Raw genomic sequence first — 13694 nt, forward strand, 5'->3', positions numbered from 1 at the left:
GCACTTCTGTAAAGAGGGAGTGTTCACACCATTTGCTCACCAAATCCTAGCTTGAGCACTTAGACTCTCTGTATAGCTTAATTCCCCCTGTGATTCCAGTCAGATGTGCTGTGTGTCACTTTATGTCCCAAACAGCTAAAAGAGCAGCTGAAGTATGCAACACATCACAAAAGTATGAAGTCACAAAGAAGTTATGACATGTGTTTTAAATAGATGTTAGCTGTGTTAACGTGATCTGTTCTGGTACGCATCAACCAAAAACGCTTAACATAGGTTGCAAAAGAGCTTCGCAGAAACAGTGCAATTGCACTTTCCAGTAAGTAATGGGTTTGCATGGCAAGGTTTTAGTAGTGGAGGGGCTACAGGGGTGGCTTCTCTGAGAAGCTGCTACGTCCGATAGAGCCAATGCCAGCCAGCTCCAAGAGGGACCCACTGCTGGCCAAGGCCAAGCCCATCAGTGACCATGGTAGTGCCTCTGGGATAACGTAGTTAAGAAGGGGAAAAAAACCCAGCAGGAGCAATTGCAGCCAGATAGAGGAGTGAGAAGATGTGAGAGGAACAGCTCTGCAGACACCAAGGTCAGTGCAGAAGGAGGGGCAGGAGGTGCTCCAGGCGCTGGAGCAGAGATTCCCCTATAGCCCATGGAGAAGACCATGGTGAGGCAGGCTGTCCCCCTGCAGCCTATGGAGGTTGATGGTGGAGCAGAGATTCCACCTGCAGCCTGTGGAGGACCCCATGCTGGAGCAAGTGGAGGCACCTGAAGGAGGCTGTGACCCCATGGGAAGCCCACACTGGAGCAAGCTCCTGGCAGGACCTGTGGCCCCATGGAGAGAGGAGCCCACGCTGGAGCAGGTTTGCTGGCAGGACTTGTGACCCTGTGGGGGACCCACACTGGAGCAGTCTGTTCCTGAAGGTCTGCACCCCATGGGAGGGACCCACGCTGGAGCAGTTCGTGAAGAACTGCAGCCTGCGGGAAGGACTCAGGTTGGAGAAGTTCATGGAGGACTGTCTCCCATGGGAGGGACCCCACACTGGAGCAGGGGCAGAGTGTGAGGAGTCCTCCCCCTGAGGAGGAAGGAGCGGCAGAGACAACGTGTGATGAACTGACCACAACCTCCATTCGTAAATGGTTTATTAAATAAAAGCAGGGAGTCATTTAAACAGCGAAACAGAGAAAGAAACTTTAGGCACACAGGTATAAAATGCTTAATTATGTCCTCAGGGATACAGTATTCTTTCCTGTAAAGTACAGTCAGAAGCTACAGGGCCAATCAGGGGAAATGGAAAATACTTCAAAGTTGTAATACATCAAAAACACGTCAGCCACAAGAAGCTGCGCTCTTGGCAATGAATTGACATAACAGTGTACTAAGAAAACTGCACTGGCCACAGAAGAAAATCCTAACAATTCCATAATAGATGGAGCTGGTCAAAAGGCCATTTGGTAGTATTAACTGAAACAGCAGCAGCAAGAGAAAAATTACATATTATGTTCTGACACTGAAATATTACAGAGAGAAAGGAGTGTTACATGTATATAAAGTCTTTGCATTTAATAGCAATATTTTTGCTCAGAAAAAGTTCTGGGGAGAACTGGACAGTATGATGTTGATATTCAGGATTACTTATACATAAACTTTGATTGGTAGATCATTAATAATAGCTATAAGGGAGTCAGACATACTATGTTTGGGATGCATGGGCAGCAGACACAACCTATGTGCTAAAACATGTTTTCATTCATAGTTATAGAAAAAATACAGAGGCTTATAATACCAAAGCAAATACAGATGTTTATGCATAACTTTTCCAATAGCTGAAAAGACTCCTACTGACTTCACTAAGCTTTGACTGTGGCTTACAAAGTCTACGTTTTCACAGTTCAACAGGCATTTTTCCATAAAACTACACAAAACCAACTTCAGTCACAATTTCTAAGGTAATTATTACGAACACTATTAACTATGATTTTGAAAGGTCAGGATAGACTGAAGGAAAATAAAATTCTAAAATTTTCTTTTGTTTTCTAATAAGACAGAAGTAGATGAGCAAGTGACTCTAAGAATTCAGAAATACAAAGTTTTATTAAAATACTTAGCTGTAGAACTGAGTCTTGGAGGTCAACATCACACTAGTGTACATTCAGTTAATGTTAGAAAAAAACTATTTAAAGCTAATAATAATAGTAATTAATAAATGCAAAATATCAACTTTCTATTAATTAAGGCTTCCAAGATATTAAACAGAAGTAGAAGGCAAAAAATCCAAGCAAATTATGTTGTTTTACATGTCATAGCTAACCTCTTGAACACCAGTTGATATAAAGCGCAGAAAAGAACTACAGAGCATCTTAAAAGTATCATAAAACAATGATGTACTAACCTGGTATGCTCTGTTTATTTGGTTAGCTGCCCAGCTGGCATATTTCATATTATCTTTTTTCATTTTTGCACTTGCTTTTGGATTGGAAGCAATATGGCTGGCAGACTAGGAACACAAAAATAAAAACAGTGTAACTATAAAATATATGTGCATGAAATAAACTGAGAGCATTCATCATCTTTGCATTCAGAGTCCCGCACACAGTGATGGAGGATAAAGAGAAAAAATAATAAAAACAGTTACTGATAAAAAGCATCCAATTAAGAATTAGCTAAACTTTTTAAACACTTGTTTGTTCTAACTAAAGCTAAACTAGACTTCAGTTCAGCTGTGTACCGAGTTAGGAACCAAACCTGGACATGACCAGTTAATCCAATCTGCTTTTCCTAAAGACAGAGTTATGAATTAGTTCTCCCCATTCAATTTGTTATCAGAGATGATATGAAATATATCACTTGTGTGTCCAGACTGCCATTAAAAACATGACATTTTTCCCTGTGGCATCAGAAAACACATTTTAAAAGCGGGTAAGACTCTACATAAACTATGTCCATCTTCACCTGAAAAAACAAAAAAGATTACTTAAGAACCAAACTCATCTCAGAGACCTTTCCACTTACATAAATAAATCCACTTCACAAGGAATCATTGCTACTCCCTCCCTAGAACGTCTTTCTGAGTGCAAAAGTACTTGAATGCAAAGAGCCACAAAGAGCCTACTCTCACCCATCAATGAAGAATGTCCACAGATTTAAAAAAGGAGCACTGAAGCAAATGCCTGCGTGAATACTACATTTCAAACTCAAAGAATGTTCCCTTACAGCTACTGCCCTGAAACTACCTCCAGAAACGGGAGAGGAGTGGGATTGCCAAAGCAGCAGCCTCCACAAACTCAGGAACACTTCCTCTGAAGCCATGCCTGCATGAATTGAATTTGTGATCTAGGATAGGGTCAGGGTCCTGAAGTGAGGCATCATTCTCTCTCGTTTCCTGAATTCGATGATGACCAGTTTCTTCAGCAGAGATGGCTGAAAGCCTTTGTGGAGAATTTACTGGGGTTATGGACATTCTTTGGGGACTACAAACGCTGGGTATGTCTGTCAAGTACAAAAGCAGCAGCCACAGCAAAACCAGATCCTAAAGCCTGGAAACAGCATTACAAAGAAATTAGGAGCCACAGGGTAGATACAGAAGCAGCGATGCCAAGCTGTGCTTGCAAAAACCACCCAGAGAAATGTGACAGCAGCCAGCCAAGCAAAACTGAAGAACTGAAACAGACTACCAGAGTGTACACACATTTTTTGAAGTAATGAACTTGCATTATGCAAATCAGGATTTATGCATATGACTTTCAGGCACTGCCAAAACACGCAAATTTCTCAAATACTTGGGTCATATTAGCTCAAGGTTGCCAGCCAGATCATCACAGATAACAGGCTCTAAATCTACTTTACAGACAGAAAGTAACAGGCAGGATGTAAGACCTCACAGAGGACAAGCCAAAACTGGCCATAATGAACACCCAAGACTGTTCTAGAATCAATGCAGAAGTCTACAGATATACACACCTTAAAAGTCAGTTTAGGTCAATAAATAGATTTGCTACAAAACTTACTCCCAAAAAGCTGAATGACCTGAGAACCAGCAAGGGGCCAGTCGTCTTTCCTTCTTGAGCATAAAATCATCAACCCAAGAATCTCTGCAGATGGGCTAAGAAGATGAGGTCCACGTCTCTTTGAGTCTTAAAGGTGATGCAACAAGCCCTTGAAAGGAAGCTCCTATTGCCTGGTCTTTATAGGAAGCCTCAAAGTTATCTGCATGATGCGTCTCTGCAAACTGCCCCCCTCCCAAGAGACAAAAAGGTGGCCTAGATTTTTTTTAAATAAAATATATGGAACCTTTCTGGGTTTGTTGCTAGAAAGATCTTTTAAAAGATCTAAGATCTAAAGGAAGATCTTCCATAGAGGCCTCAATATCTTTGGAGAAACTGAAGAACTACCAGTACATTCTACCCATAGTTACTGTAGTCCCAGCCACACCCAAGCCAACAATGCTGTGCAAGCTAAACACTCATCTTGACATTGAAAGTCAAAAATTGTATTTAGAAACTGGAGTGAGAAAAAACAAAGCAAAAAACCCAACAGAGAAAGGAAAAGGGGAGGGAAAGAAAAAAGAAAACGAGAAAAGAAGCCATCATACTGTGCTGGTACTCTTCAGCAGTTCACCTTTCTGCAGAGTAGAGTATGACTTTAAATCCTTTTTCAAGAAGTTACCTTCATGTGTCAATAACTATAATCCTTTGGAAAACATGGGCAAGATTTAAAGGTTAAGAGCACTTCAAGTAAGAAGTACTTGCTGGCATAAAATTGTCCATTCTCAGTACTTAAAAATAGTATTAATAATCTGAGCTATTAAGTTAAACCAAAAGAAAAGAAAAAAAAAACCCCAGCAAATGGTAAAGGATAATACACATGCATAAAAACACATTCAAAATGATAATATGGAAAATATATAATCATGCTTACCATGTAAAGTCCAAACAAAGCTCTCATATTTCTGTTGTTAAGCTTCAGTGCTTGTGCAAAATATTTTCGTGATAGCTCAAGGTTTTCAAGCCCCCCTTGAGTGTATTTAACCTGTAAAAAGTTATAAGGTCCTGAAACTCGCACGTCATCCATACATTAGGCATTCACTATTGAAGTGAAGATACTACGAAACTTCACTTCAGGTTTGTTTCACATGATATTTCAAATCAGGTGAATCCTACCAGAGGCCAAATACTAGCTTGGGAGAAATCCGAGCTCTTTTCAATGTAAAAATTTTAAAATATTTAACTATAGCAGGAAAAAAAAAGCCAGCATTAATTTAAGTAATTTATTGATACAAGAATAAAAAGTGATTATTTTGCACTTATACATACTTACAACCTTGGGACAGTCTCTTATGAAAAGTAACACAAACTTTAAATCTAAAGCTAAATTCTGAGTGCTATAAATCCATACGAACTGTATATTCCTTCGGCACAGCATTACATCCATACACAAACAGACACAGTGCCTTTCATTATCTATTCAACTGCAACATAGTGCACAAAGTTTAGAAGATTACTCCATTGTTTTTCTATTCATTTTGCCTGTTGTTATATCAACAAAAAGAGGGATAAATACTAGAAGACATGTTTCACAGTCTTTCTACCAGAAAGCTACTTAGACTTTCAAGTTTTAATGTTAACACAGCTTTAGTCACATTAACAAAATTAATTAAATCAATTCTAAGCAGTTAACAGTATAATTTGGGGAAAAAATAATATACATCTGGAAAAAGAGTGCAAATGGCTAACAACCTTGAGCTAAAACTTCTAAAGGCCCTCTCTCCCCCCCAGCACTCTTTCAGGCAAAATTTCCTATGTGGTTTCCAAGATCTGGCTCCACAATAACAGGCAATATATCACAACCTCCGAGGCAGCATTGTTGGGGAAAACTTTAACTTCTCATGCACTTAATTTGAAAAGCGCATAAACACTTCAACAAGAATAGCTCATTTAAAATGAACTGTAATCTTCAATAACTCCTGCCCTTACTCTTATATTTAACTTAGTCACACTGAATAAGAAAACACAGTTTTCTTAACATGTTAAGTTCTATGAGATGTTAATGTTCTCTGTGTACTCTCTTAAATCTCCTAGGGAAAAATTAAAGAAACCATTTTTATTCCATTTTCACCACTTCAGTAACAGAAAAACAGAGTATGTATTCAAATATAATTGATTTTTCTGAAAATACTTACTTCAGCATATTGCTGACAGTATAAGTGGTTGTGTGGATTAGTCATCATAAGCTCCTCTAAGCAGAAGGCTGCCTTTGCATAGCTGAGGAATATTTAAAAACAGTGACAAAATGAAACAGAGTATACAGTTCTTTGCTTCAGTTTCTTTGCAGCACATTAAAAGAAGTCTTACTTTTCCCCCTATAACTTCATCTGATCCACAATTAAGAAAAATGATTTATTTTTAAATGCTGTTTGAAACCTCAAGTTACTATTTTTACATCATAGATAGTGAAAAATATACAAAATTTAATAATCTAGGTATATATGGAACAGCTCACGGAAAGCATCTAATATACTCATTCACAAGTGCTATTTCTGATCAACAAGAGTGATGAGTAGAAACAGGTATTAGGTACTATAAGACATTTGAACTCAGACTACAAAACAGTTCATATTTTTGTACAAGAAAATTCAGCTATTGAAGGATTCACAAACCCAGCTACAGACCAGAACACCTCCACTGTCAGCTAACTTTAACTGCTCACAGTCAACCACAGAAATGAGATTGAAAAACCATACTAAAAACAGTTGTAAAAATCAAACAGTTCAAATCTATATATGAAAATAGCATCATACCAATCCAAATGGGCAACAACTTATCATTGCAAAAGAAAAGGCTAGTACTTGTTCATTAAAGGAAAGCTTTCAGAAAGAATTAAGAAGTCAAGCTCAAAATGTAGGCTTATTTAATTAAAAAAAAAAATAATCTTAGCTTCATAATCTTTCAACTAATAGAGTTTCCTGCAGAATTTGCATCTTCTACAGATATGCGATAGAGCTGTTGCACAGAGTTTACATTACAGGATTCCAAAATTCAGGAGACGCAATGTTTATAATGACAGCGTGGGTAGATATTTAATATCAGAGTAAAAGCAATTTAGCAATTATGAGACAATATTAAACGATACAATCTGTAAAATCTTATTTCTTAAAATGAGTATATTGTGGTTTTCTCCTGTGCACGTGATGATAGTCGTGTACGTATTTCAGATATTAATTTGGAGATAGAAGGACAGTCACCTCATTCTCCAAAGGCAGAAGCCACAGTCCCCATAATTGAACAGAGGACTGTATAAACCTTGTACAGCTACGTGTGTTTATGAACAGTAACAGCATGGTGATTTCACAAGCGAGACTAAATTTGTGACACTGATAAAACAAGCAAGCTGATGAATTGTTTCCTTTTTTTAAAATTAACTTCTAGTTGTTTAGCAAAGATTTCGATTTTTTCCCCATTTAATCATCAAAATAATAACAACAATGCTCATAAAAGTACAGTAAGCACAGTCAATTTTTTTCAATCAACTGGAGAACATTTGACATTTTTTATTGGAATTACAGACCAAGGCAAATAGAAGCAAAAGCAATTTCTTTCTCAGGTTTTAGCACACAATTTTGTAATAAAGATTATAGCAAAAAAAACCCCTCCAGTAGTGGAATATGTATGTTTGCACCACTCTCATTCACTTTTGTACCGACAAATTTGAAAAGCTTCACTATTTTTTTTAAAAAATAGCTATTTTCTTGGAAAAGTTGCTGGTAAATTTCCCAAAACAAATGGAAATCTGGATACCAAAATTCTAGATTATTCCTTAAGTCAGCATTTGAAAGTGTTTAATAATTATTTTCTTCGAGAATGGGGTGGAAAGAGAGGTGATGGGGGAAGAATTTTTTCATCACAGTGAGAATGGCTATTTCTCCCTTGAGAATTTGATTCTTTTACTACTCTCTAGAAAGGAAGGAAGGAAACAATGTGACATAATTCAGTCTGGGCTGAAGAACTAAAGAGGAGGGGAAAAAAAGATACGCCTTTGGGTGGAGGTTAGAATTAATGCTGTGATATTAGAAAACTTGCACTAAGGCTTTGAGCTAATCCTCTCACACTGGGATTTCCTCCTGTCACTACAGCAATAAAAAAAAAAAAGCTAACAAAAACATTAAATATCCAATAAGCAAGTTACTACAACATTCAGCATTCTTGATTGCATTGGGTTTTGTACCCAGGCGACCAGATGCCTCTAACTCTGGATCCATGTTTTGGTTTGTTTTTTAAAGGTTACTAAAAGTTCTTACAGAGGTAGGCTAAAAGAAAATCAGAATGTTTTGTCATGATCGATTGATTTTAGTAGTAAAGCACTTGAATGAAAAATTATGGGAAATAAGTGCTGTTCCCTGCTACACTCAAACCACTTTTAAAATATCAGATTTTAAAAAATTACTGAAACATACAGATAATTAAGTAAACTGTTTCTGGTTTAAAATCAAACATCTTCTTAAAGCATATGGTAGTCAAATAAGGTTGGTAATTATTTCCTGTTGATGCTTGTTATATTGGAAACGAGACAGCATACTTTCTAACACTAGTTTGTCAAAAAAAATTACTGAGGTCGTTGACATAGAGTAGGTTTCAATTTAACAGTTTTTATGTGGACTTAGTAAACAACTTACTCATGTTCATTGATGTAAAGTTCTGCAAGCTCATGCCAAGCTTCTTGGTCTCCAACAAATCTGTATAGAGAAGACAAGAGAGGAAAAAAGGAAAAAAAAAAAAAAAAAGAATGTGCAAGGGATTCTGTAAATGACCAGCATGGAAGCAAAAGCGTAAATGAAATGCAAATTCCATTTTAATTAAAAAGATTTATCAGAATAGCAAAACACAATCCGTATTCTTGTAAGACACTCACTGTTCCAGATACTCATTCAGCTCTCGGATGGCCTCAAGATTCTTCCCCTGGGCTTTTCGAATGGCAATCTTACGCTTTCTTGCTGCCTATGGGTTGACATTAATAAAGGATTAGGGTCTCATAATTCCCTGGGTTTTTGTAAAGAAAGCAATTTGACTGTGCAAATTATTATCTCAACACCATTGGAATTCCACTGCAGAGCAACTGCTAGGTTGAAGTTTATAAACATACCCTATGACATCCCACTGAGAGACTGAAAACCTCTTCTTACAATCACATTATGTATGCTTTTCTTTGGAGGCACAAACTGTACGCATTATTTCATTCAAATAAATGATTGTCCAGATTCTGATAATTACAAAACAGCAGGGGATGCTAATCTTCAACCATTCCAAAGACCCCCACCTTGTCATTCACAGAATCCATGACTATAGAGGAGAGATATAGACTGAGTCTTAGAGAATCCCACAGATGCGTCTCACTTGCCACTGCACAAATATGGCTTTCAGCCATTTTTAAAGATTCTTGTTGGCGTGCTGAATGTCATCTGTAATTAATGTTGAATACACACCAATTTCATAAACAAGTTTCTCATCATTCTTGGAGCACAAAGTAGACTCTTCAATGTAAAGGGAAGAAAAAATAGCTATTTCAATGGCAAAATTGGGCAGTACTTCAATATGTGGGTGGAGAATGTATTTCAACATAAACAATATAAAAATGAGTTATAAGAATTATAACATATTTAAATTTTTGAACTCCATAAAAGTTGCTACAGACCACCAGGAGAAAAGATACACAGAATTTTAATAGTTGTTTATTCTGTACTTCAATATTCCAGCTTTTTAAGTATGTTGGTTACAGTCCTCTAAAAGCTGTTTTCAGACCTCTAGGAGTTGTGCATCAAGACACCCTTGAGATGTAATTCAAAACAACGGACATCTTCCCAGCAGTCTGACAGAGTTTGGAGCAAACAGCATTATACCATAGCCAGGCTGAAAGTCATCCGATCACGAACCTGACAGAAGGAAAGTAAAACCAAATTCCAGCGTAACATGCCTCAAAGAATGAATGCCATCAGCTTCCTGCCTTGCCTATAGCCCCTCTTCTCCTGGGTGATCACAACCGCTGTAGTCAGACACGAGAAGACAGATAGTCTGGTGTGTGTGATGTGTCTGCATGTACACACACACTTATATGCCATTTCTCCATGAGACAACGAAGAAAGAAAAAAAAAAAAAAAAAAAGCACACTTTTCCGGTAGTGAAGTCCCACTGCTTATTCCCCTCAGAGCTGTCATCATTTCCTATCTTAAGAGGTTATACAGTTGGGTGTCACCTTATGGAAGCCTTGACAGCATGGGAACGGACAGCTCTTCAACAAAACATTAAACGAGTTTAATCTCTGAATTTAAGACAGTTCTGAAATGAGTTTCTTCATGATGTACCTTCCTAAGATCACAGTCACATATACTCTGAAAGAGTTCTTGTATTTTTACAGTATTTTAAACATAACTATTCTCTTAAATAATTTCTTATCCTTTGATCATGATTTGAACAAATTTATTGCTTCAGTAAGAGAGTGTACCATTTAAGTAAACTAGTTCAAGCTACCAAACCAGCATAGCTAGAAAGGCTTTTAACACTAACTGTAGGTTTATTCTTTCCTTTGAGTTCATCCCCCTCACCTCCCGCACAAACATACAATCAATGAAAATTCAGTGAAAATTACTCAAGTAAATAAAAATATTTCACTCTTCTGCTTAAACACAAGGCACAGGCAGAGAGAAAATTCATCAGAATGACCAAGAGACAAGTTAGGACACAGGCAGTGTGGTGGGTTTACCCACAGTCATTTTGTTTTCCACTGCTGCTTTGTCAAACTGCAACCTGTGAAGTTACACTTATCATTATGCTTTGACTGGGAGACATTTGGCTAAAAGCCATAACTGACTCTGGAAATTTTAATGGCTGACTACATTTATCACTATAACAATAATACACACTGTTTATTTTATTTTTGAGTTTCTAAAATAAAGATAATAGTGTAATTAAACTTTTTAAAATATAAAAAGAATAATCCCACATGCTTATCATACTGCTGCTATCACTAAACAAAACAGCCAACCAACCAACGCCATTCCTCTCTATCTCATTTTATGAGGAGGTCTCAAGGCATTTCATAAAGCAGGTCAGCACCCTTGCTATGGTGGGAACACCAGGGTAGTCTTAAACTCACTACCCAAGGCTGATATTATTTATACACAGCCCAGTGACCTGCTCACTGAGCCCGAAAACTGAAAGAAGGGAAAGCAGGGATAACAGCGCGCAGAGCCAAAGGAGCATATCATGCAATTACGGCTTATGGAGACAAGTTTTTTTGCAGGTGGCAGACTATCTACTTTAAAATGTAGCTTTTGGATTAAAAATTCAGCTGTTATTTCCAAAATTTAAAGAAAAAACAATCAAGAGACTGAACTGATCGAAACTGACTGCTTGAGAACTGAAATCATCTGTTTAATATATAAAATCAATCAATGCCTCTGACAACTTAATTTGCAATGGCAAACAGGAACAGTCGACATAAGTTACCCTCCTCTTTCATTTCTAATGCAACTCATTCAATCGCATGCAACTCAGTCCTCCAAGAGAGTCTGGAAACAGATTTTCTCCATGGTTGCTTCATTTCTTAACCACAGCACTCCCAAATAACATAAATCACCGTAACCTCAAGACATGAGTTTATGAAAAGCTACAACTATCTCTAGTCACAAATATAAACTGATGTTTGCCTATAACAAACACATCATCTAATGCAATCAAATAATGAGGATGTAGGGTGTGTTTTTTTAGGTAAATACTACCATTTTTCAATCACATAAATAAAATTACAACACACATATTTTGAATGCATTGCCAAGAGACATACACATAGGTGTTCAGTAGGTCTGAAGTATTCAGATCTGTGATTTCCAGGAGTGATAAGACAGACTAAAAAATAAAGAAATTAAAACAAACCACTATTGTTTTTATCTGTATTCTCAGACTACTCTCCCATCCAACTTTCCAGCTTTTCTTTGAATTATGAAGAATATCAGTTAAAGTTGGGGTTTTTTTTTAATAAAAACGTGACTCCAGTAGTCAATGCTTTAAGAAAAACATGTATGAAAAGGCTTGCACTAAAACCAAGACATGGGATGTTTTGTGTGCTGTAAACTTCTACTTTTTATTGTGATTTATATTGTCCCTGAGCCCTCATCTAGCTCCCTCTGTGTATCAGCTTCCTCTTCAGTGAGCGGAAGCTCACACTCACTATGCTTACTGAGCGTAACTAATGACAATTTACACACAGCATCAATTTTTCTTTATTTCCATCAAATTAAACAAAATATTTTAGTGCACAGAACCACTGCCAACACTATCAACCACTTTACCAAACAAAAATAGTTATTTTATAAGGCAGACTCCCACCAATTCTACAGCAGCTTTACCTGGCATTTATTTCATACATCCAATTTATTACCTGCTTTAGTATCAGCTGATATAAGAAAAGCAGGCCACTTCATATGTTTTATTATGTTTCAGGGCTTTGTTTAGTAAAAATCTCACATTTAAAAATATAAGCTCATTTTTAAGGGACCTATTGCAGGATATTAAAAAACTGCAGAATGCAGAGTACAGATCTGTTCAATCATTAAGTCCACTAAGAATAGTCATGAGAAACCTATTTTTAACTACAAGATTTGAGATTATTTTGCAATCTATGAAGCGTCCTAAAATAGCTGTAATAATTCTATTAACAAAGATAGAAAAGTAATATTCAAAAGTTATATTTCAGCTCTTTGCATCATGAGAGTAAGATTTTTAAGAAGTCTGATGAAAAAGTGAACTCAGTCTCCCTTCTCCTTCCACCTTAAATCAAAAGGAAAAGAAAAATATTTCAGTGCTGCAACAAGATCTGCAGTGTTTGACCATGCAGAACCTATGACAAGGAATTCCCCTTATCAATTTTTCCAGAGTTTAAAACAAAACACTGGAATGGCTATTGGCAGATTCTGTATCTTCTGCATTCTTAATGGAAAAGATATATGCCATCCTAAAGAAACACTTATACTGTAATCAGTATCATATGGACTAAGGTACTTCAGTATGTCACATATTTATTAAATAGTGAACCTTTCCAAGCTATTTCTTTTAAAGACTAATAATCCCCGATCTGGCACAAGAACTAATCCTCCATTTCTCATGATTCTTTTTAATTAGCATTAACTAGACTCAAAGTGCAGTGAGGATTTGAACATTTATCAACTTCTGCATTTGATTAGTAAAACATACCGAGAGAGTCTAAGATTGCTCTAAATTTCATGGTTGCAAAGAAAGTATTAGTAGGAGAATTTTCAGGGACTGACACCTCTAAGAAAGGAACAATATTGTATCTGCACAGTTGCTGCAGCATTAAACATATTATATTTTGCATCTTAAAATGAAATTCTTCAATTGTTTAAGTTTGTTTTTATCAGAAAATGTGCATTTGGTCTAAGAGTTTGACACTTTAAAGTAATTTCTTTCAAGATGCAAGTCAAAACAGAAGTGTAAACAACTGATACAACAACAGAGATAAAGGGAAGGAATTACACAGATGTCAAAAGGTACTAGAGAATCTGAATACAACCACAATAACCAATGTACTCTTACTCGATGTAAAGTTTTTTCATAGTTAACCATGGAAGACAGTTAAATCAGGCCAAATCTTGCAAATTAATCTATGCAGGCACAGAGCTGCCAAGTTGAAGCTGCTCCT

At 36.8% G+C, this 13694-nt stretch overlaps 1 protein-coding gene across 1 annotated transcript in view; it reads right to left on the reverse strand.

Annotated features, from left to right (window-relative positions):
• EMC2 (ER membrane protein complex subunit 2) overlaps positions 1 to 13694 on the reverse strand; it is a 45180-nt gene that overhangs the window by 5067 nt on the left and 26419 nt on the right. The window contains exons 6-10 of the mRNA XM_075743488.1: positions 8895 to 8980; positions 8659 to 8718; positions 6169 to 6250; positions 4908 to 5018; positions 2383 to 2487 (exon numbers count right to left, since the gene is read on the reverse strand). Of these exons, the coding sequence (XP_075599603.1) occupies positions 2383 to 2487; positions 4908 to 5018; positions 6169 to 6250; positions 8659 to 8718; positions 8895 to 8980 (444 nt within the window). The remainder of the gene's footprint in view (positions 1 to 2382; positions 2488 to 4907; positions 5019 to 6168; positions 6251 to 8658; positions 8719 to 8894; positions 8981 to 13694) is intronic.

The sequence above is a fragment of the Balearica regulorum genome, chromosome 2 (genome assembly GCF_011004875.1).
Source record: "Balearica regulorum gibbericeps isolate bBalReg1 chromosome 2, bBalReg1.pri, whole genome shotgun sequence".
Lineage (NCBI taxonomy): Eukaryota > Metazoa > Chordata > Aves > Gruiformes > Gruidae > Balearica > Balearica regulorum.